Raw genomic sequence first — 23383 nt, forward strand, 5'->3', positions numbered from 1 at the left:
CACGCTGAGCGGTGTGGATGGGGGTGGGGATTAGGTCGTCACGCTGAGCGGTGTGGACGGGGGTGATCAGGGCGTCACGCTGAGCGGTGTGGAAGGGGGGGGGAGGGGGGCGCGCGTGGGGGGGGGGGGGGGGGGGGGGGGGGGGGGGGGTCACGGGGGGGGGGGTGGGGGGGGGGGGGGATCAGGGCGTCACGCTGAGCGGTGTGGATGGGAGGAGATCAGCTGTTATGCTGGGCTGTGTGGATGGGGTGGATCGGCCGTCACACTGAGTGGGGAGATCAGGCCTTCACATCAAGTAGGGGTATATGTGGCGGATCAAGACTTCATACTGAGAGGGGGTGGGGGCAGCAGCCACCCTCACTGATCCGCTCATTGCGTGGCAGGCAATAAAACCCACCTTTTCAAGTGTTCTGCCAAGGAGTCAGATTGCTGGTGCCGTTCTGCAGATGGGAGCACACCGAGGGGAGTGACTCCAGTGCCGGCCAGAGGCAAAGCTGGGAATCTAGCCTCTCATCCCATCCCACCGGAAACTCCAGCGCCCCGGCTGGAGTCATCAGTCATCCCTGGCATGGGCAGAACCGGCCCAGGAGCCAAGAGCTTCTTGCAAGGGCCATGGCCAGGCCAGCCCGATCCCGTAGCCCCCCAGCCTGCCCTAGTGTGAGGCCTTCACACTCACCTGATGCTGAGAGCTCCTCCAGGACGTCCGGCATCCCCCGCTTCCTCTTCACATGCACCCCATATGCGTCTGCAGAGATTGAGGCAGAAGCGGGCACGGCCTGAACCATGGGAAACTGCCACACACCTCTGCCCAAGGGCTCCCAAAACCTGCCTGGCACCAGCTGGGCACGTGCCCTGCTGCACCCTGTGGGGCTGTGACCAGTAGGGGCTACTCTGGGCCCCCCTGGCCCCCCTTTCCCTGAGGGGCTGTGACCAGTGGGGGATGCTCTGGACCCACCTGACCCTCCTTTCCCTGAGGAACTGTGACCGACAGGGGCTGTGACCAGTGGGGGCTGCTCTGGACCCACCTGACCCTCCTTTCCCTGAGGGGCTGTGACCGGTGGGGGCTGCTCTGTGCCCGCTTGAACCCCCTTTCCGACCCCCTATGTGACTGTGCCCATTGGGGCTGCTCTGGGCCCCCCAACCCCGCTTTCCCTGACGGGTTGCGTGTGACGGGGGCTGCTCTGGGCCCCCTGTCCCCTCTTTTCCCCCGATGTGGCTGTGTCCATTGGGGCTGCTCTGCCCCCCCAACCCTCTCCAGAGGGCTATAACCAGAAACGGCTGCTCTGGGGGCCCCTGACCACTTTTCCCTGAGGGGCTGTGTGCGGCAGGGCTACTCTGACCCCCGTGACCCCCCTCCCCCGCAACGGGGCTGTGACTGGCGGTGGTTGCTCTGGGCCCCCATGTTCCCCCTCCCTCCCAATAAGGCTGTGATTGATGGGGGCTGCTCTGGTGTGTCCCCCCCGCAGGGGCTGTGACCAGCAGAAGCTGCTCTGGGGTCCCATGACCCCCTTTCCCCACCAACAGGGCTATAAGAACATAAGAACGGCCATACTGGGTCAGACCAAAGGTCCATCAAGCCCAGTATCCTGTCCTCTGACAGTGGCCAATGGCAGGTGCCCCAAAGGGAATGAACAGACAGGTTATCAAGTGATCCATTCCCTGTCACCCAATCCCAGCTTCGGCGAACAGAGGCTAGCATCGCCATTGATGGACCTATCCTCCATGAATCTATCTAGCTCCTTTTGAACCCCGTTATAGTATTGGCCTTCAAAACACCCTCTGGCAAGGAGTTCCAGAGGTTGACAGTGCATTGCATGAAAAAATACTTTCTTGTGTTTGTTTTAAACCTGCTACCTATTAATTTCATTTGGTGGCCCCTTGTTCTTGTATTATGAGAAGGAGTAAATAACACTTCCTTATTTACTTTCTCTATACCACTCATGATTTTATAGACTTCTATCATATCCCCCCTTAGTCGCCTCTTTTCCAAGCTGAAAAGTCCCAGTCTTATTAATCTCTCCTCATACAGAAGCCATTCTATACCCCTAATCATTTTTGTTGCCCTTTTCAGAACCTTTTCCAATTCCAATACTGTATATCTCTTTTGAGATGGAGCGACCACATCTGCACGCAGTATTTAAGGTGTGGGCGTACCATGGATTTATATAGAGGCAACGTGATATTTTCTGTCTTATTATCTATCCCTTTCTTGATGATTCCCAACATTGTTCGTTTTTTTGACCGCCACTGCACATTGAGTGGATGATTTCAGAGAACCATCCACAATGACTCCAAGATCTCTTTCTTGAGTGGTAACAGCTAATTTAGAGCCCATCATTGTATATGTATAGTTGGGATTATGCTCTCCAATGTGCATTACTTTGCATTTATCAACATTCAATTTCATCTGCCATTTTGTTGCCCAGTCACCCAGTTTTGTGATTGGCAGGGGCTGTGCTGGGCCCCTCTGACCCTCCCTACCCCCGAGGGGCTGTGACCGGTGGGAGCTGCTCTGGGCCCTCCCCTCTCCCCAAGGGACTGTGACCAGTGGGGGCTGCTCTGAGTCCTCCCCCTCCCCCCCAGGAGCTGTGACTGGCAGGGGCTTCACTGGGCCCCCCGACCCCTCTACCCATGAGGGGCTGTGTCTGGCGGGGACTGCTCTGGGCTCCCCAGACCCCCCTTCCCCTGAGGGGCTGCTCTGGGCCCTGCCCTGACCTCCCCTTTCCCCAAGGGGCTGTGAAGGGCTTTGTGGGGTGGCGGTTACCATGGTCCTTGGGCAGGTAGGTGAAGTGGAAGGGCTCGCTGCAGACGCTGTCTGTCAGGCGCTGCAAATACACCTCCACCTCCACCGGCTCCAGGATGTCCAGGTGCTGGTACGGGGGTGTCTTGAAGACGATGGCTATCTGCCGGTGCACGTCGGCCTGCGAGAAGTCCGCCTTGCTCTCCCACGCGTCCCTCCGGAAGACCACGGCAATGTCCTCTGCGGGGGACGTGGGGTGAGGGCTGGGGAGCTGACTGGGTGACTGGCAGGCAAGGGGGTGCCCCAGAAGACTGGGTTGGGTGGGAGGAGCTGGGGACAGATTGGGGCCCAGATCCAGCTGCAACGGGAGGAGACCCCAGGCCCACACAGTATGGTAGCACAGAGAATTCCCTGCCTACTTGTCTGGCTGCTGGGTCTCACGCACTTGCTCAGGGTCACGCTGACCTCCAGGTTTGGAGCAGGGCAGGAATCCTCCCCCCAGGTCAGACTGACGGGACCTTGGGGCATTTCGCCTTTCCCAGCTGACGTGTGTAGATCAGCTGGCCACGTCTCATCTAATCAACTCTCTGCTGTGGCAGGGGCCTGGCCACTGGGGGCACCTGGGTCTCTCCAGTCCTCTGCCCGTGGCTCTCAGCAGCGCAGTGTCCGAGGACTGAAACCCTTTGGTGTAACTATGTCCTTGGGCTCAGCACAGGGCAGTTCCGTGCAATGCAATGGCCTGTGTGATGCTGGGTCAGACTGGCTAATCTAATGGGTCCTCCTGGCCTTGAGCTCTACAGACTTCTGAGTGAGCATGTGCTCCCACAGGCCCCACACCATCACCCCCCCTCGCCTCTCGGTCTAGCAGGGCTCCAGAACTAGCCCATCTGACCCCCCAACCCCTTCCCCTTCTACCAGAGCTCCATGCCTCCTCCCACCCCCCATTCTAGCTGACCCACTCCCTCCTCCCCAGTCCTATGGAGCTGCAGCGCCAACCCCCTTCCCCTCCGTTACCTTTCTGGACTTTGTCGCAGAGCAGGTAGAGCTCCTCCCCGCCCGTGCAGGGCCCGCACTCCTTGTTCATCCGGCAGATCCTCAGCTCTGATGTGTTTGTGGATTCTGCAGACGCCAACACTCAGTTCAGCCACTGCACAGATCTCCCCGCCCTGCTCCGGCCTTCCCTGGCCACATGGGGCCAGCTGGCATCAGGGAGCCACCCTGTCCTACCCCCCACCATGCAGGGCTGGCTGGCTGGCACGAGGGACCCTCCTATCCCTCCCCTGCCACACAGGGCTGGCCAGACACGGGGGATCCCCCTCTACTCCTGCCCCACAATGCAGAAGAGCTGGCCGGCAGGCACGGGGCATCCCCCCTCCATCCCTGCTCCTGCCCCACCATGCAGGGCTGGCCGGCAGGCACGGGGCATCCCCCCTCCATCTCTGCCCCCGCCCCACCATGCAGGCTGGCTGGCTGGCACAGGGGATCCGCAGCCTCTGAAAAGGCCAATGGGGCTGTGCTGACACTTTTAAAAATTCATTCTGGTTATTTGCCTGACCTGGGTGGCGTCAGCTCTGGGGCCAGGTGGGGGTGCCCTGTGCCAGGGAACAGACGTGGTCCTGCTGCCGGGCAAGCACTAGGTTGGGCCTTTCACAAATCTGCAGCCATCTCAGACTTCACAGGGTCACTGTGTTGCCCCCCACAGCCACCCAGAGCCTTGCGACGCTGGCAGCCGGCTCCGAATGCCCACAAGAACCTCCCTCAGCCATTGGCAGTGCAGGGCCCATGACACACAGGAGGCGGGCAGCCATTCCTCCAAGCAGAGTGCATTAATGCACACCAGTGGATAGGCCAGCGGCTGCCCACGAATTGGCCTGTAAGCCACTCCCTTCTCCCCGTTCAGATTCCCCCAGGAGTCCCCGTCTGCCATGGGGGCGGGAGATGGCCAGGTCCACGGGCCACCGGGAAAAGATCCCATACACCGGGTAAAACGTGGCGCTAACAATCACCCCCAGCTCCTCCACATGTCCCATCACTAGTGTGAGCTCTCAAGTGCAGACACCATCTCTTCCTACTGGTCCATATAGCATCAAGCATGGCACCACTGCAATACCAGCCATGCCCCGAACAGCCCGTCCGGCACAGGGCTGCTCACCCCCTGCATGGCACCGCTGCAATACCAGCCCTGCCCCGAACAGCCCGTCTGGCACAGGGCTGCTCACCCCCTGCATGGCACCGCTGCAATAGAAACCATGCCCCGAACACACACACCACAGCAATACAAACAGCCCGCGCAGCACTCGGCTGCCCAGCCTGGTTTTCTCAGCCAGGGCCCTGGCAGGTTCTGGCCTAGTGACACTTCTCTCACTCAGCCAGGGCAGGCTGAGCTATTGCAGTGAGTTTCCTTTTCCTCATTTTCCCTCTGAAACACTCCACCACCCCGCAGTCCCCCGCCCAGGCCGGGTGTCCAGACGTGCCGGGACATGGCTGCAGTGCTGACCCTGCCCTCTGCCCAGCACTCTGTCATCCTAGGGCAAGTGGGCTCGGCCACGTTCCCTCCTCTGGCATCACCATGGCCCCCTGCATCGCTCCACTCTGCCCCGCCCTCCCCTGCCACAGCCCAGCTACTTACTCTTGTCAAAGATGGGCTCGGAGAGGACGGGGCTGAGGTGCCGGATCTGTCCTGAGGGCTCCTGGTACGAGGCCTGGAAGCAGATCCTCACCACATTCATGTCCACCTCCTGGTGATTCTTCAGGGAGCCAGCTGCAGAGAGAGAACAGGAGGAGAGCGCCCTTACAGAGTTTGGAAAGCCATCTCAGGGCTATGCCCCAAGCTGACCCAAGCCAGGACGCATCCAAGTCTTGCCAATTCCTTCTGCAGAACATCTCGAAGATCCGGCCTTTCCCATCCCTCCAGAGCTAAAGCTCCGCCAGGCTCTCAGCATCTCGCGTCCTGAACACCTCAACATCCTTCTCTCCGGCTTCGACAGGTGCATCCTCGCTCTGCTCCGTGCCGTGCAGAACGCTGCTGCAAAGCTCATTCTCCCAGCCCATCGCTTTGCCCCCGTCACCCCTCTCTTGGCATCCCTCCACCGGCTGCCCCTGCTCTACGGCATCCCACACGCTGCTCGTCTTCACCAAGGCCTTTCCCAGCCTGTCCCCGCTCAACTATCATCCCTCATTCACAGCTGAGCTGTCGATGCTCACCTCCTACCGGCCCATGATGCCAGCCTCCATCCCCCACTGGTGACATCTTCAGACAAACCCTTTGCTACTCTCTCGCCTGCTGCCCTCACCCGTGGGAGCAGCTCCCTGTACACCTCCCCAAAGCTCCTTCCCTGTCCTCCTGCAAATCCCTCCTCTGCGTGATGCCTACAGACAACTGACACCAGTTAGGCTGCGGGTGTGTGCAGAGACCCCCATTTCCTTGTGCTCCCCCGTCTGTCTGTATCCACAGGCTGCCTCTTGGCTTGTACTTAGACTGTAAGGTCCTTGGGGCAGGACCTTCTGGTTCCTGGTGTATGACTGGGACCCCTTGGCATTATGGGAGAACAAAGAACAAACAAACAGCCAGGCCAGCTAGGGACCGGAGTCTCTCTCCTCCAGCCACCCTCTCACCACAGGGGAGGTAGAACCAAATGACACCAATCTTTAGCCTAGTGTGGTCCAATGATGCATTCCCACTGGCCAGCGGACTCCTCCCCCACAGCTCCCACCCCATGTGATAGCCAATGAGGAGGGGCAAAAACAGTGCTGCCAACTCTTGTGAGATTGGGTGGGGGGGGTTAAAGTCCCACCTCTCAGAGTCAGGGTACATCTACACTACAGCGGGGAGTCGATTTAAGATACGCAAATTCAGCTACGTGAATAGCGTAGCTGAATTCGACGTATCGCAGCCGACTTACCCCGTTGTGAGGACGGCGGCAAAATCGACTTCTGCGGCTTTCTGTCGGCGGCGCTTACTCCCACCTCCGCTGGTGGAGTTAGAGCGCCGATTTGGGGATCGATTGTCGTGTCCCGACGGGACGCGATAAATCGATCCCCGAGAGGTCGATTTCTACCCGCCGATTCAGGCGGGTAGTATAGACCTAGCCTCAGAGTCCTAGATTCCAAGGCCAGAAGGGACCATCACGATCATTGAGTCCAACCTCCTGTACAAAGGAGGCCAGAGAACTGCCCCAAAGTAATTCCTAGGGCAGATTATTCAGAAAAACATCAAATCTCGATTTAAATATGGCCAGTGACGGAGAATCCACCATGCCTTTGGTATGTTGTTCCAATGGTTAATTACCCGGACTGTGAAAAAAACGTACCCTTATTTCCAGTCTGAATTTGTCTAGCTTCAACTTCTAGCCATCAGATCGTGTTAGACCTTCCTCTGCTAGACTGAAGAGCCAGTTATTAACTATTTGTTCCCCATGTAGGTACTTATAGACTGTGATCAAGTCACCGCTTAACCGTCTCTTTGTTAAGCTAAACAGGTTGGGCAACTTGAGTCTATCACTCAAAGGGTACGTCTTCACTACCCGCTGGATCGGCGGGTAGTAATCCATCTATCGGGGATCGATTTATCGCGTCTTGTCTAGACGCGATAAATCGATCCCCGAACACACTCCCCATCGATTCCAGAACTCCACCGGAGCGGCGGGAGCGGAGTCAACGGGGGAGCTGCGGCCGTCGATCCCGCGCCCTGAGGACCCAAGGTAAATCGATCTAAGATACTTTGACTTCAGCTACGCTATTCACGTAGCTGAAGTTGCGTATCTTAGATCGATCCCCCGTGCCCCTCCCCCAGTGTAGACCAGCCCTAAGGCAGGTTTTCTAATCCTTTAATCATTCTTGTGGTTCTTCCCTGACCCCTCTCCAATTTATCAACATCCTTCTTGAACTGTGGGCACCAGAACTGGACACAGGATTCCAGCAGCATTCGCACCAGTGCCAAGTACAGAGGTAAAATCACCTCTCTCCTCCTAATCGATACGCCCTGTTTACGCATCTCGGGATCGCATTAGCCCTTTTGGCCACAGCATTGCACTGAGAGCTCGTGGTCAGCTGATTCTCCACCATGACCCTCAAATCGTTTTCAGAGTCGCTGCTTCCCAGGATAGAGTCCCCCATCCTGTAAGTGTGGCTTGAGTTCTTTGTTCTGAAATGTATTTGTGACAAAGTGGGAATTGTTCATGTTTTGTATGACTACTGTGTGTGTCTCAGTTTCCCCTATGTGCTGCATGGTTAACTGGGGGTGGCGGGGAAGGATGTTTATTCTTTGCAGAGTCCCAGAGATCCAGATGTGACTAACACCTAGCTGTCTGGGATCTGATGTGGGAACAATTGGAGGTGCTGATGGGGAATGATTTGGAGGACTGGTCGGGCAGCACCCAGAGTGCCCTGGTCCTTACCCAGAGAGGGCCACCCTGCCCTGGTGCCAGGCAGACTACCCAGCAAGAGGCTCAGGAGCCTCCAACTGGGGAAAGAGCTTTGTCCCAAAGTGGGGAAACTGAGGCACAGCCAGCGAGGGCTGTGTCCCCAGCCAGCAGGTGGAGCCAGGTTCCACTCCCTTCCTCAGCAGCTGAATTTCAAACTGAGCTGCAGAAGGATCTTTCCTTATGGCATAATTATGATGCATTTTGTACAAGTTGGGCCATGTAAGGTGTCATTGGAGAACTTATGATGTGCTGAATATGATTATCCTATCGGTATGCATGTATCATTTTTAAAATAAAATATATGGAGATATACCAATCTCACAGAATTGGAAGGGACCTTGAAAGGTCATTGAGTCCAGTCCCCTGCCTTCACTAGCAGGACCAAGTACTGTCCCTGACCAAGCTGGGAGATTAAAGGGGTGCAATGGTTCCCGGGGCTCCCAAACTGACAACCCGTCACACCCTGATCCAGTACCTGACCCATCTAACTCCATGATGGAGTTGCCTGGCAGGCAGGGCTCCTTGAGGCCACGCACCTTTAAATGGATCGATCCCCAGCTGCAGCTTCTTCTCTATGGCTGCCTCGATCTCCTTCTTCTTCACGCACTGGATGCCAAGGTTGTTAAAACTGCCGGGAACCAAAGGGGAGATGTGTTGGAGACGCTGCGGGCAAGGCTGGGAGCCATGCGAGAGGAACCCCACCTCCGCACAGGAAGTGCCACCACCTGGGACCACAGCCCCGGGAGGGCCTGGGCATCACCCCCCTTTCAGCCAAAGCAACCCTTCCATCGGGGTCAGGAGATTGGCATGACGCTGCTTCTCTTAGGCTCTCACTTACGGTGCCCAGAGCCTGCCAGGGAGTGGCCTGCACCTTAACAGAGACAGAGACTTGCGGATGTCTGTGCCCGCCCCCCCCCCCCCACCTCCCTGGATATGGGAAATGGAATATAGAACGTCTGTTGGGATTTTTGTAATAAATCAGCCCCAAGGAGGGGTATTATTGAGCGAGAAAAGCCTGAAGTGAAGTTATTGGATTACCTGAGAGGGGAAACTGAAGCAGGTGCCCTTGTGCCATGGCCTGCCACAAGGGGGTGCTCTGGGTGTGGCTGCCCTACGACAAGGCCGCTCTTGTCCCAGAATCAGGGCATCCACGCCAGGGAGGGACATGCCTGCATGGCAGTGCCAATGGTGCTCCCAGTGCTCTCGTGGGAACATGGGTCACTGAGATCTGAGCAGTCCTCATGCGGATTCTCTGGTGTCATGTCAGGGTACCTCACTTTGGCTTAGCTTGAACAGATGCCTAATTAACTTACTCTGAACTGAAGGAAGTCCCACCCCCCCACCACCACCATCCCAGCTCCGGGGCAGTTTGCTAGAGCAGAAGTTCTCAACCTTTTTCTTTCTGAGGCCCCTCCCCAACATGCTATAAAAACTCCATGGCCCACCTGTGCCACAACAACTGGTTTTCTACATATAAAAGTCAGAACCGGCGTTAGGGGATACAAGCAGCGCATTGCCTGGGGCCCCCTACCACAGGGGCCCCTACGAAGCTACGTTGCTGAAGATTCAGCTTCTACCCCAGACTTCAGCCCCATGGGGCGAGGCTTTGGCTCTCTGCCCTGGGCCCGAACAAGTCTAACACTGGCCCTGCTTGGCGGACCCCCTGAAACCTGCTCACGGTCCCCCAGAGGTCCCTGGGCCCCTGGCTGAGACCCGCTGTGCTAGGGGTCAGTTTTTCCCATCTGGTGAGGGCTGGGCAATGTGGTGGGCTCCAGCCCAGGCAGTGCTTCTGGGACAGGGAGAGGACTGTTCTGTCACCAGACCAGGACAATGGCAGAAGCCCCAGAGTGGGGAGATCTCACCTCAGCCGCCCCATTGGTCGCAAACAGGTTAACGAGCTGCTTAGGGGCACCAGTGTCTATTCATGGAGGATAGGTCCATCAAGGGCTATTAGCCAAGATGGGCTGGGATGGTGTCCCTGGCCTCTGTGTGCTAGAAGCCGGGAATGGGCGACAGGGGATGGATCACTTGATGATTACCTGGTCTGCTTATTCCCTCTGGGGCACCTGGCATTGGCCACTGTCGGAAGACAGGACACTGGGATAGATGGTGTGACAAAGTGGGTTTTTCCTCCTTATTATGTTGCAAGTGAGCCTATGAGAGTCTTCCTGTTTTGCATGAATACTCTGTGTGCCTCAGTTTCCCTGTTTGCTGCACCAATGCCTAGGTGGTGGGAATAAGGGGGGGTGACTTTTGCTGAGACCCTCGGGGCCAGGTGAAGAGGCTCCAGCTGTCTGCACGTAAGTGATGGCCGATGCCCTTCGTAACCTCAGACCCAGGCGGGGGTGACACTTTGTCCGGAAAGCGAGACAAAGACCGAAGGAGGGGCAACGGGCACGTCGGGTCTCTGGAAGCTGGGCAGTCTCCTTTAGGACTTGGAGGAGGGAGTCCAAAACGTCTGGCCTGGGGGTCCCTCAAGATGGACTTTCCTGAAAGTCACTGATTTCTGTGCTACCAAGCTCTGTTCTACTCTGTGTTCCTGTCGACTAATAAACCTTCTGTTTTACAACGCTGGTTGAGAGTCACTGGCTGTGGAGTGGGGGTGCAGGGCCCTCTGGCTTCCCCAGGGGTCCCATCCAGGTGGACCCGCCAAGGGGAAGTGTACGGTGTGAACAGGGATGCTGAATGGTCCGAGGTCAGACCAGGAAGGCCGTAGCCGAGGGCCCTGGACAGCATGCCATGAGGGGAGTCACGCGTCCTGGCTGACTTCATACAGAACAGTTCCAGAGTATCGGACCTGTGACTCCGTCACAACTGGTGGTAGCGGTGTGATCAACTGCACCCCCTGGATGGAGCATCCTGCAATAAGTGACTGGGGAGCAGTAAAAGGACGGGGATTAGCGAGAGACAGAGACAGGCGTGCTGAAGGCTCAGAGAGGTGCGGTTCCAGGAGACAGAGGAGCCTACGGCTTAACCCCCGAGAGAGGTTGTGACCCCCAAGAAGGACTGTCACACTGAAGGGGATTCCTCCCAGGGACCATGGGGAGCTGAGAAAGCTCAGGCCTGAGAGTCCGTGACAACTTGGGAGCAGCCAGGTAGCCCCAGAGCCTGCACCGGTTCTGGACCCAGCTGGAGCCACCAGAGAGAATGGGAGCAGCCAGAGACTTGTGTCTCCGGACCAGCCGGGGGTTTCCACCGCGTTCCCCGTCGGTGGATCTGAGACGGATGGAATTGGAACTGAGATTGAAGGAGTCAGAGGACTGTGGGAGACAGGGAAGGCATGAAGCAGAACAGCAGGAGAGACAGCGGCAGCATGAACTGGCGCTGGCGGAGCTGAGGGGCCGAGGGACCCGTCCAGGGGTGAGTGGGGATGGACCCCAGGGTGCCAATTCTGCAGGGAACTGCCTCAATACTAAATTGAGGGGTGGGGGGGTATAGATGCCTGTCTCGCAGCCTTTGGGAAGTCTTGCAATTGGAACCAGGCTGACCCTGCGGAAAGGCACCAGTGTCTAGCGCCTTTCTGAGTCCCCATAGAGCTGTTTAGCCAGATGGGCGGTGTGGCAGACTGGCTCCCATTCCCAGCCCCAGTGTGTATATCTGCTTGCACTCTCCTGAGCTCAGGCCCCTCAGTCCGCCAGTGGGAGCGGAAGGTGGTGGTCAATGAGGAGACACTCCTGGGGTGGCGAGATCCTGGGGCAGAGAGAACTGTTGTCAGGCCACGGGTGGTGCAGCCACAGATGCTGAGGGGCTGTGTAATCTGGGTGAAGGTCCCAGGGATGAAGCCCCTTGCCCTGATATGGCTCAGATCCCTGTGCAGACATAGGAGGGGTCGGGCTGGCTGGTAGCTGGGGTTCTCCAAGATATCAGCTATGACATCCTGTTGGGGGATGACTGTCTCTCTTTGGGACAGGATCCAGGCCCTGCTCCTGTAACAGCCAAGGATACGAGTTTGAATTCAGGGAACCAATCGGCTGAAACTGAAGCTGAGTGGGACAGAGAGATGCTCCCCGCCCCCCTGCACAAGGGGGAGGTGGCTCATGCTGGCCCTGATGCTGTGAGCAAAGCAGCGGGCTCGCTGCCTGCCCTGCTGGGACAGCAGGGGCGAAGCTGAGCCCGGGGGGGATCAGAGACCCCAGCTGAGTGTGGGGAACCACAGCCAGGGCGGGATGGCTGCCAACCAGGGCTGCCTTGTCCAGAGATGCAAGAGGCCCCAGGGCAGGGGGAAGCAGCTAAAAGGGCACTGCTGGTGACAGACGCCTGGTCAGAGGATGGCCAAGATCAAGATGGGGGCTCTTCACCAAGAGAGCCCAAATCCCAGTGCTCCAGTCTGGAGGGCTGTGACTGCAGGCAGTGAGTGGGAACTGGTTTCACTTCCCTCTCCAGCCGCTGAATTCCAGGCTGAGCTGCAGAAGGACCCCTCCTTAGAGAAGCTGAGGGAACTTGCTGGCCACAGCACGGCGAAACCCCTTTAGGAAGGCTGCAGGGAAAGACTCCTGTGGGAGAAGGGATTCCTGTTCCGGGAATGGGATCCTCCAGGGGAAATGGAACCGTAGGGGATCAGGAGGCAGCTGGTGGTGCCCCAGAAGTACCACCACAGGCTTCTGTACCTGGCCCACAATGTCCCTCTTTTGGGACACCTGGAAATCCAGCACACCAGGCAGAGGCTGCTACAGAACTTTTACTGGCCTGGAGTCTTTGACGCAGTCCAGCACTACTGCAGGTCCTGCGACTGCTGCCAGAGAGTGGGAAAGGCCCGGGACAAGGTTAAGCAGCCTTGAGACACCTGCCTGTCATAGAGGAGCCTTTTCAGAAGGTGGCCATGGACATAGTGGGGCCCTTCAGCAAGTCGACCCGGTCAGGGAAGAAATACATTCTGGTGGGTTACTGTGCTGCTGACCATCTTCAGCAGAGGTGGGTTAACCCGGGAGGTCCTTACAGACCAGGGGTCCAATTTCATGTCAGCCCTGCTCCAGTGCTTGTGGGAGAAGTGTGGGGTCTGGCACACCTGGGCCTCGCCTTCCACCCTCAGTCCAATTGGCTGGCGGAGAGGTTTAACGGGACCTTGAAGATGATGCTGAAGACTTTCATGGACCAGCATCTGCAGGACTGGGACAAGTATTTACCCCACCTGCTGCTCGCGTGCAGGGAAGTGGCCCAGGAACCCATGGGTTCTCTCCTTTGCAGTTGCTGTAAGGGAGGAGAGTGAGGGGACCCCTGGACTTGGTGAGGGGAAGGCCTCTCCCGATGAAGAATCAGTGGTGGAGTGAACACTAAATTTTCGGGAAAAGTTCGTTGAGCTCCTGGGTCTGGCCAGGGGAACCTAGCCAGGGCCCAAGGGAGGCAGAAGGTTATAGTACGACTGCACGGCACGTGCCCACTCCTATGCTACTGGGGACCAGGTGATGTTTCTCATCCCGGTGAGGAAGAATAAACTACAAGCTGCCTAGGATAGGCCCTTTAAAGTCATCACCCGGCTGAATGAGGTGAACTATATGGTAGAACTGCCCAACCGGGCACACAGCCGCCGAGGGGACCATGTCAACATGATGAAGCCGTACTGGGACAGGGAAAAGTCTGTACTGGCCCTGTGTGGGCAGTGAGAGGAGAAGGGGGAGGATCCCCTAGTGGGTCTGTTCCCTGAGACAGGACCCACTGGAATCAATTCCCCTCTCTACCCAGCTAACCCCTGCCCAGCAGGCAGAGATCAGAGAGGTGCTGTGTATCTACCCACAGCTGTTCTCCAACTGGTCTGGGCTCATTAACCTAGCTGTCCACTGTGTGGGGACAGGAGCCAACCTTCCCATCAGATGTTTCCCATTCAGAGTCACTGGGAACACAGCCCAGGCCCTGGAGAGAGAAGCCAGAGACATGCTGGCTTTAGGGGTGATCCAGCCCCAGGACTCATCCGTGGTGCTGGTCCCCAGGAAAGATGGGTCGATCCGATTCTGTGTAGACTATCAGAAGTTCAATGCCATCACCATGTCTGGTGCCTGCCCATGCCTAGGTCTGACAGATCCTAGACAAGTTGGGGGGGTCTACCCCACTACCAATGATCTCACCAAAGGCTACTGGCAGGTGCCTTTGGATCCAGATACCAGGCTGAAACCTCCTTTTGTCACCTCTTTGGGGATATACGAATCCCTGGTCCTACCTTTCGGCCTCAAGGAGGCGTTAGTCACCTGCCAGCATCTGGGGGAACAGTTACTGAGGGGGATGGAAAATTTTACCCTAGCATATATTGATGATATCTGTGTCTTTGGCCAGACCTGGGAGGACCATGTGTCCCAGGTGAAGAGGGGGTTGGGTCGCCTCTAGGAGGCAGGACTGAGTATAGAGGCCAGAAAGTGCAAGGTGGGGATGGCAGAGGTGCTGTACCTGGGCCACAAGGTGGGGAGCAACTGCCTAAAGCCAGAGCCAGCCAAGGTGGAGGCGATCAGAGATTGCCCTGTGCCCCAGACTAAGAAACAGGTCCAGGCCTTTATTGGGATGGTGGGGCACTACCGGAGGTTTGTGCCCCACTTAGCTCTGTGTCAGCTCCCATCACTGATCTATGCAAGAAGGGTAAGCCAGACAAGGTTGTCTGGACCAAGCAGTGCCAGAGGGCTCTCTGCGTGCTGGAGGAGGATCTGGTCAAGGGCACGGTGCGGGTAAACCCAGACTGTGACAAGCCCTTTATGGTGTTCACCAACGCCTCAGACATCGGGCTGGGCTTGGTGCCAATGCAAGCTGATGCGAAGGAGGAAAAACACCCCACCATGTACCAGAGCAAGAAGCGGCTGCCCTGGGAGCAGAGCTATTCGGCCATAGAGAAGGAATGCCTGGCCATGGGGTGGGCTCTTAAAAGTCAGCAGCCAGATCTATTTGGGCGTCACTTCACTGTGTCCACTGACCACTTGCCCTTGCTGTGGCTGCACCAGATGAAAAGGGCCAATGCCAAGCTCCCGAGGTGGAGTCTGTCCCTCCAGGATTATGAGATGGGGGTGGCCCATGTTAAGGGGAGTGCAAATGTTACCCGATGCTTTGTCCCAGCGAGGGAGGCCTGAACTTCCCCAGGTCACTAGCTAGAGCAGTGGTTCCCAAACTTTAACAGCCCGCGAACCCCTTTCACTAAATTGTGAAATCTCGTGAACCCCCTCCTAAAAATGAATATTTTCAGGGATTTAAGTTTAAATTTCCTCAGTGTGATGGATGCCCCAACTGCCGGGCCCAGGAATCTATGAACCTCTGAAAAATATTTTTAATTGAAACTTTTTTTAACGCACATAGGAAAACCAGAAACCAAAGATGTTTCTGTAAAATGTTTTTTTTTTGGTTTTTGTTTTTAAAAAAATGGTTTCTAATAAAAATAAATTCATTTTTGGTTTTCAAAAATCAGAAAATGTTTCATGAAAACAGTTTTTGAAAATGGACCATTTTTCCGTTTCAGTTTTTTGTAAATTTTTCTTGGGGAATTTTGAAAAATGTGAAAAAAATTCAAAATGCTTGGTATTTTTCACCCACCTCTAGTTTCCGGTGAGGTTGTGGCTGGAGGGCCGTGGTTCTGGCTTTAGATGAGATTTGGCAAATTCCTGGGGCTCGGGCTGGGGTTCAGGCTGCCAGCTCCCCCTCTGATGGGGGCGGGGCTCAGGCTGCCAGCCCCAACTGCCCGGCCCCGCTCTCCCTGGGGCTCGGGCTGGGGTTCAGGCTGCCGGCTCCCCCGCTCACGGTGGCAGGGCTCGGGCTGCCAGCCCCAACTGCCCGGCTCCACTCTCCCTGGGGCTCGGGGTGTCTGCCCTGCAATCGGGTCCCACCTGCTGTCTTCAATGCCCAGGGTCCTCTGTCCGCCATTAGTGAAATTTTTCTGGCGAACCCCCTGTAACGTTCTGCGAACCCCCAGGGGTTCACGAACCCCAGTTTGGGAACCACTGAGCTAGAGTGATCCCACTCATTTTGGTCTCAAGGAGGGGAGTGATGTGACAAAGTGGAGTTTTTCTCCTTATTATGTTGCACGCGAGCCTATCTGAGTCTTACTGTTTTGCATGAATACTGCGTGTGCCTCAGTTTCCCTGTGTATTGCACCAATGCCTAGGTGGTGAGAATAAGGGTGGGTGACTTTTGCTGAGACCCTGGGGGCCAGGTGAAGAGGCTCCAGCTGCCTGTACATAAGTGATGGCTGATGCCCTTCGTAACCTGAAACCCAGGCGGAGGATGCGACCAGGTGACACTTTGCCCGGGAAGTGAGACAAAGACCGAAGGAGGGGCAACAGGCATGTTGGAGGTCGGGTCTCTGGAAGCTGGGCAGTCTCCTGTTTGGGACTCGGAGTGGGGAGTCCAGGACGTCCGGCCTGGGGTCCCCCCAAGATGGACTTTGCTGAAAGTATCTGATTTCTGTGCTAACAAGCTCTGTTCTATGCTGTGTTCCTGTCGACTAATAAACCTGTTTTACAACGCTGGTTGAGAGTCACTGCTGACTGTGGAGTAGGGGAGCAACACCCTCTGGCTTCCCCAGGGGTCCCATCCAGGTGGAACCACCAAGGGGAAGTGTATGGTGTGAACAGGGATGCTGAATGGTCCAAGGTCAGACCAGGAAGGCCGTAGCCGAAGAGGCTCCTTGCCCTGGACAGCGTGCCCTGAGGGGAGTCACGCTACCCAAAGTCCTATCTGACTTTATACACAGCAGTGCCAGAGCACCAGACCTGTGACTTTGTCACAGATGAACCTTTGACCTGACCCAGTATGGCCGTTCTTAGTAACTGAGAGGTTTGGAGCGGCTCAGTTGATGTGGCCTGAGATGTCCCACTCTGCCCCAAGGGGACACTGGGTGCTGATCACATGGTGGGGGAGGGGGAGATCATGCGGGGAACCCTCTGGGGAGTAAACGCTACCCTGAAACCACCTGTGTGGGCGTTCCTCAAAGCCCTTCAGCCTCGCAGAGAGGGCGAGGGGGAGCGCAGCGTCCAGCTGCGAGCGGCAGGCCCTGTCAGCACCAGCTCACAGCCTGGAGTTCCTGTGCCGAGCGGGGAGCTGGTACCTGTGTTTGGGGTTGACCTGGGGCCTCAGGGTGACCTCGCAGAGCCCGTTGTTGCAGTCTTTCCCCACGAGACTGTGAGGGTGGATGCGATAGGGCCAGTCCTTCCACACCAGGCACGCAATCACCTTCACCTCGGGGATCTTCTGGCAGTTCAGCAGCTGGGGAAAGAGCACAAGATCAGAGCCCAGGCCACGCCGGGAGTCCCCCGCCACGCCAAGGGGGTGAGAGACCAGGCTCTGGGTTCAATGTGTAATTAACCCTGCCCAGTAAATTGCCCGTCCCTCTCCACAGGGGGCAGAGCTCAAGGCACGGCGGCTCAGAGCCTGCAAGCGACCCTGCGCCCGCTGGGCTGCCCAGCTCCACTTTCCAGCCAGGGATCCTGGCTGCCACAGCGTGAAATGGCAACAAACCCCACAGAGATCATCCGAGGGCAGGGCCTGGCCACTGGGGGCGAAGGACCCCGGATGGCCACCACCAGCGGCGATGCTAGGTTGGCCAGGACGGTGCAGAGAGAGCAGGGTTTGGCAGCCACAGGGCCCTTCCAAGCCCACAGGTGCCGGCACTGCTGCCGGGGCCGTGACTGCAGCCAGAGCCCTTGGTATCCCTCCCACCCCTCGCCCCCCAACCTCGGTGGGGCGCCAAGAACCAGGGAGAGAGCAAGGGGAGTGGGGCAAGTCTCCGGTCCCTGCCTCTCCTGTGAGGGGGGCACTAAGGGACAGTCACCCCCGCCACACGAGGCGCAGGCAGCCCAAGACTGGCCCTGGCCCTCCCCCAGCCTCTTTCCCCGCTGTGAGGAGACTGGCCCTTGCTCCTCCCCCACACTCACCTCGATGGCTGGCAGGGTCTTGCTGGCCTCCGTGCTGCTCTCGCCCAGGATGCTGCCGGCTGACCTGCCTTCGCACTCGTAGCGGAAACGCATCCCCCGCTGCTTCGGCTGCTCAGTGATCACCAGCCTGGGAGGCTCCAGCATGTCTTCCAACTGCTCCTTTGGCGAGCGCATGGGCGAAGCCCAGTGGGGCCGGCTGGCAGGGGGCGGAGTCGTCCCCCGGGGCACCAGCCTGGGCGTCAGTTGCAAGCTACTGAGGCTCTGCGAGAGCAGGGGAGGTTGAGAGTCCAGGGGCAGGGCGTGAGCCGCGGCGGGATGGGAGCTGCCAAAGGAGGTCAAGCCGACTGGCAGTGGGCTAGGTCCGGTCGGCTCCATTAGCCTCAGCATCCCAGTGGGCCCGGCTGGGTTTGAGCCCCGGGGCACCAGCTTGGCCGTGCCCTTGGGAGACGCCTTGGAGAGGAAGGGTGGGGCTTGTGGCTGGAATCCATCCTCCTTAATTAACTCTTCGATGATTTCTGCAGGACGGGGACAGAACCAGAGAGTGAGACAGGAGGACGGGCTGGCCTCCCGCTAGGAACGGGCTGGAGGAGAGCCATGATGGGCCAACCTCCACCCTCACTACTGCCCTAGCAAGACCCAGGGAAAGGGCAGGCCTAAACTGATCTTGTTCTGAATGCCCTGCCTCCATGTGCACACGCAGGAAGAGGGACCCTCCGAGAGGAGCCATGCACCGCTGCAGGGCCACCACTGGGCCAGCCCCGGCAAACAAGGTAACAGATCCCCAGGGTTCAGAGTTTTGTACTGCGCTCACTCTGTGCGTGCGCGAGTGAGTGGACATACACGGGTGATACCAAAAAGCAATGGGCCCGATTCGTCGCTGCCCTGCAGGGCCTGCGCCAGCCACACCAGAGCAGAGTGCTCCTGCTCCGCTCGGAGAGCGTTTCACACCTGCCTTCACAGAGACCAAGAGTGTGAGGCCAGAAGGGACCATCCTGCACATCCAGTCTGACCTCCCATGTAACATGGGCCACAGGGCTTCCCTGAATTCATTCCTGTTCGAGCTAGAGCGGGTCTCTCAGAAACACCCCAGTCCTGACTGAAGAATAACACTTGGCCACTTTACGCTGAAGTCAGCGACTGCTCACGCACCAAGCAGCAGGGAATCTAGCCAAGGTGCTTCACAGCACTTGCCTAAGCATCCCTGCCCCTCGCTCACTCACCTCATGCATTAGGTCGGCCTGCCCTACCCACAGCCCTGATGCCCAGGTGCCTCACCCGATGGGCCTTGCCCTCTCCGCAGCCCTAACATGTGGACACCTCACCGATCAGCCTGCCCTCCCCGCAGCCTTGGCACCCAGGTGCCTTGCCCTCCCTGCAGCCCTAGCATGCAGGTGCCTCACCCAATTGGCCCACCCTCCGGGGCCAAAGCATCTCGCCCTCCCCGCAGGCCTGGGCGCCACACCTGATCAGCCCGTCCTCCCAGCAGCCATGTCACTCAGGCACCTTGCCTGATGGGCCCACCTCCCACCCCCAGCCCTGGTGCTCAGGCCCTTTGCCTGATGGGCCCACCCTCCATGTAGCCCTGGTGCCCAGACACCTCGCCCGATGGACCCACCCTCCCTGCAGGCATGGCGCCCAGGTGCCTTGCCCTCCCTGCAGTCCTAGCACTCAGGCACCTCGCCCAGTGGGACTACCCTCCCCACAGCCCTAGCTCACAGGCATCTCACCTGATCAGCCCACCCTCCCCACAGCCCTATCGCCCAGATGCCTTACCAACTAGGCCTGCCAGCCCACAGCCCTAGCACCCAGGTCCCTCACCCAATCGGCTGGCCTGCCCACCTGCCCACCCCATGGTCCTAACACTCAGGCACCACCCCCACTAGAACTGCCCGCCCAACCTCTCTGCAGCCCTAGCACCCCGGGCGCCTTGCAGCCTCTGGCCTGTGGTATACAGGAGGTCAGATTACATGATCTCAATGGTTCCTTCTGTGCTTGGAATCTATGAAAAAGGCCCCTGTCGCACCAGTTCAGGTAAAGGTGTGACGCTGTATCAGGTTGGAGACATCAGTGCAACTCTGCGTGCACTCTTCCACCCTCAGTCTCAACCTGGCTGGCATCAGTGCGAGCTAAACCAGGCGGAACCTAACATCAGTGTCCCCACACTAACACTGAACTTTGTGGCATGTCTTCAACATGCAACCCTGCGTACGGATCAGGCCATACTGAGAAGCACCAGCCTAAGAGAGTGTAAGGAGAGAACAACCCCAGAGCTTCCATTCTGCTTTACCGCTAGGTCAGAGCCTCCATTCAAGGGACATTAATCTCCTTTTTTTGAAACTAACCAATTAATTTTTTTAAGTCCTAACCCAGTTTCTGACAGAGCCCCCTTAATTGTGGGTCCCGCCTTAAAGGGACAGCCTGTGCCAGGGTAAGAACTGCCTCTTCTCTCTCATGGGCACGAAGCTGGTATTTGCTTAGGGCAGTGGCTTTTTGGCTACAAACATCATCCCATGGCCAGAAAGGGGGGGAGGGATAGCTCAGTGGTTTGAGCATTGGCCTGCTAAACCCAGGGTTGTGAGGTCAATCCTTGAGGGGGCCACTCAGGGATCTGGGGCAAAATCAGTACTTGGTCCTGCTAGTGAAGGCAGGGGGCTGGACTCGATGACCTTTCAAGGTCCCTTCCAGTTCTAGGAGATAGGATATCTCCATTAATTTAAAAAAAAAATTTTTTTAAACTGGTTGAGGAGCCAGGCGTGGAGGTGAAGGCCAAGCATTCCTAACGTACTTCTTTGCCTCTCATATTCCAGGACGTCCCACTGTTTTCCTAGTGGTAGATGTTGGCTGTATGGAATGGTAACTGATGAGATCACTCTTCTCAGCTTGTGTGAGCTTTGTAGCACTCTCGCAGTTCTCCTGGCTGCCAGGTCCCTCGGTGGTTTGGAAAGCGTGCAGGTGGATTCCTGGAATGCTGCAGGAGGCATGCCTGCAAGCTGTTGGCTTGTATGTGGTCCCATTTCCCAGGTATTCCCTTACCTGCTCTTTGGGCCCAACGCTGAAGCCCTGGAATTGACTTCATGGGGAGGGTGCGTGAGGAAGGACAGCAGGCTTTGCCTTGCATTGCCCCTCCCACTGCAGACCACACTTACATGATATCTGCCCCCAATTGCTCCAGCCAGGGTTCCATGCACTGAGTCTGCACTCGCATGGGCCTAGAGCACTTGCACTTACCTGAGGTTGCTGTACCCCCATTCCCCAGAGTCCACTCACCTAATTCATCTGCAAAGGAAAAACAAAGCAAGAGTGTTTCTGATTCAGATGTTTAAACGTTTACGTCTCAAACCAGCCCCCCCCTCCCCACATTAGAGGGGCTGAGTAAAGGCTTCCACGCACTCAGCTGGAGACAATACAACAGCAGAGCCCAGAGAAAGTGCATGAGCACTGTGGTGGTCCCTATGCCGGGGGACGCTCCTATTTCAAGGGGCACCGGACTGCTCCAGGGAGCAATGTAGCAGTTTCAGCCCTGTGGGATTGCTGGCACCGCTCAGCCTGCAGTGAAAGTACAAACGAAGCCTTTAACCAGCAAGAGCTGCCCCTTCCCCCAGGAGACAGAGGGCTGAGGAACAGGCGCTGACGCAGATGAGAGGTACGGGGGGGGGGTGTCCATGCTACACTGCAGAGATTCTGCCTTAGCCAGAGAGCGGCACAAGGGATAGCTGAAGTCCAGCACTCCTGCAGCTGTGCAAGATTCTCCCCGCTGTGGGGGAGTGGGAGGAAATGTAGGGGCACGACTGAAATGCACGTTTTCCACAAGCCCCCTTGGGAGAGCAAGGTGGGGAGTGAGACCCTGCTGCCAAGGGAGGGGGAAGCAGCACCAAGAGGCCCGAGCCAGGCATGGCAGAAAGAGACTACAGACGTGGGAGCGGGGAGGCTGTACAGTTGGCATAAATGAGCACATAAAGGAGCCTGGACTCCTGGGTTCTAACTCGGCTTTGCCACCGCGCCCCCCCCCCCCCCCCCCCCATAGCCTGGCCTCTCTCTGTGCCTCAGTTTACCCATCTGTAAAATGGGGGGGGAATGGTGCTGCCCAAGCGATGGGGCTGCTGGACAGATTCATGGTCTCGTTCCTGCTCCATGCTCGGACCATGGACAGCGCTAGCCAAGGCAGAAGGATTATCGGCTTTAGTGGGGAAGGGGATTACCTTCATCTGAGATCGCAGCTCCCTTACCAGAGGCCTGCGCTGTATGCGCCATGACCAGGCCGGGGTCTGGACGAGCAGCACCTAAAAAGACAGGACACATTGTTACCCCATCAATCAACAGCAACCAGCCTTGTGCCCCACCCACTGCCACCGGACACAGCACCTGGCAGGAATCAGCAGGTGGCTCCGGGCGGCTGTGGCAGGTGCTTAGGGAGATCCCAGAAAGATTGAGCCCCGCAAGCGCCTGGCCCAGAAGGAGGCAACACCCCCCAGGCTCCAGCTGTGAGCAGAGACAGCAAGGAGAAACCTCACCCCAGCCAAGCACGGACTCAGAGAGCCCAGTGCTGCCGGGCACAGCGGGCAAGGGGCTGAGCCAGCCTGGTGGCACCAAGCAGCGACTGAAGGGTCCCAGATGCTCATACGAGGGAGGCTGCGTGAACAGCAAAGCCGATCCCCCGGGGGTCGCCCGCGCGCCTTCCCCGGGGCGCCTCCCGGACGCCCCGCCACTCACAGGGGTCGCCCCCACCCCAGGCCTAAGGGTCCCCCTGGGCCAAGCTGCAATCCCCACTGACCCTCCCCAAGGCTGGCAGGAGCCGCCCCTCCCGCCCTGCCCCGCCCCGCAGAGCTGGCAGCAGCGCCGACCTCTCATCCCCTCACCCCGCGGGAGAGCCAGCTCCTCCGGCCGCGGCTGCCGTCCCCTGGTATCCCGCATGGCGGGGCCTGGCGCTCGGCTCCCGGCGCTGGGCTCGTTCCCCCAAAGCCCCGCTCAAGGGAGGCAGCGCGGAGGCGACGGCTCTGGAATTCCCCAGCTCCGCCGGCTGCCGCCGCCTCATTGGCTACAGGCCCCGGTGAGCTCATCCCCGTAAAACGGGAAAGCCCCGCTCTGGGGAAGGCGGCCCGCTCCGGCTGGGCTTGGCGCAGCTGGCCGGCCAGTGCCCGGGCACCTCCGCTCCGCCCCGCCAGCCCCCAGCCCCCCTCCCTGCGCCCCCCCCCCCTGCCTGTGCTCCGCTAGCCCAGCGCCCCCTGCCCGCGCCCCGCCAGCCCCGAGCCCCCATCCTGCGCCCCGCTAGTCCAGTGCCCACTGTCCGCGCCCAGCCAGCCAGCCTCGAGCCCCATGCAGCGCCTCCTGCCCCCTGCTAGCCCAGCGCCCCGCCAGCCCCGAGCCCCCATCCTGCGCTGGGCTAG

At 58.2% G+C, this 23383-nt stretch overlaps 1 protein-coding gene across 4 annotated transcripts in view; it reads right to left on the bottom strand.

Annotated features, from left to right (window-relative positions):
• Nucleotides 1-210: 210 nt before the first annotated feature.
• RELB (RELB proto-oncogene, NF-kB subunit) overlaps nt 211-23383 on the bottom strand; it is a 23742-nt gene continuing 569 nt past the window's right edge. The window contains exons 1-10 of one of the 4 annotated variants that reach the window (XM_034793172.1): nt 22841-23027; nt 22199-22279; nt 21267-21275; nt 18000-18514; nt 17174-17331; nt 8700-8791; nt 5370-5501; nt 3755-3859; nt 2765-2980; nt 211-745 (exon numbers count right to left, since the gene is read on the bottom strand). In XM_034793172.1, coding sequence (XP_034649063.1) covers nt 558-745; nt 2765-2980; nt 3755-3859; nt 5370-5501; nt 8700-8791; nt 17174-17331; nt 18000-18514; nt 21267-21275; nt 22199-22279; nt 22841-22910 — 1566 coding nt within the window. In that variant the 5' untranslated portion in view covers nt 22911-23027 and the 3' untranslated portion in view covers nt 211-557. Of the gene's footprint in view, nt 746-2764; nt 2981-3754; nt 3860-5369; nt 5502-8699; nt 8792-10182; nt 12090-17173; nt 17332-17999; nt 18515-21266; nt 21276-22198; nt 22280-22840; nt 23087-23383 lie in introns of those variants that run through there. The other 3 variants (XM_034793173.1, XM_034793174.1, XM_034793175.1) reach the window with 3 other exon arrangements.

This window comes from Trachemys scripta, chromosome 16 (assembly GCF_013100865.1).
Source record: "Trachemys scripta elegans isolate TJP31775 chromosome 16, CAS_Tse_1.0, whole genome shotgun sequence".
Lineage (NCBI taxonomy): Eukaryota > Metazoa > Chordata > Testudines > Emydidae > Trachemys > Trachemys scripta.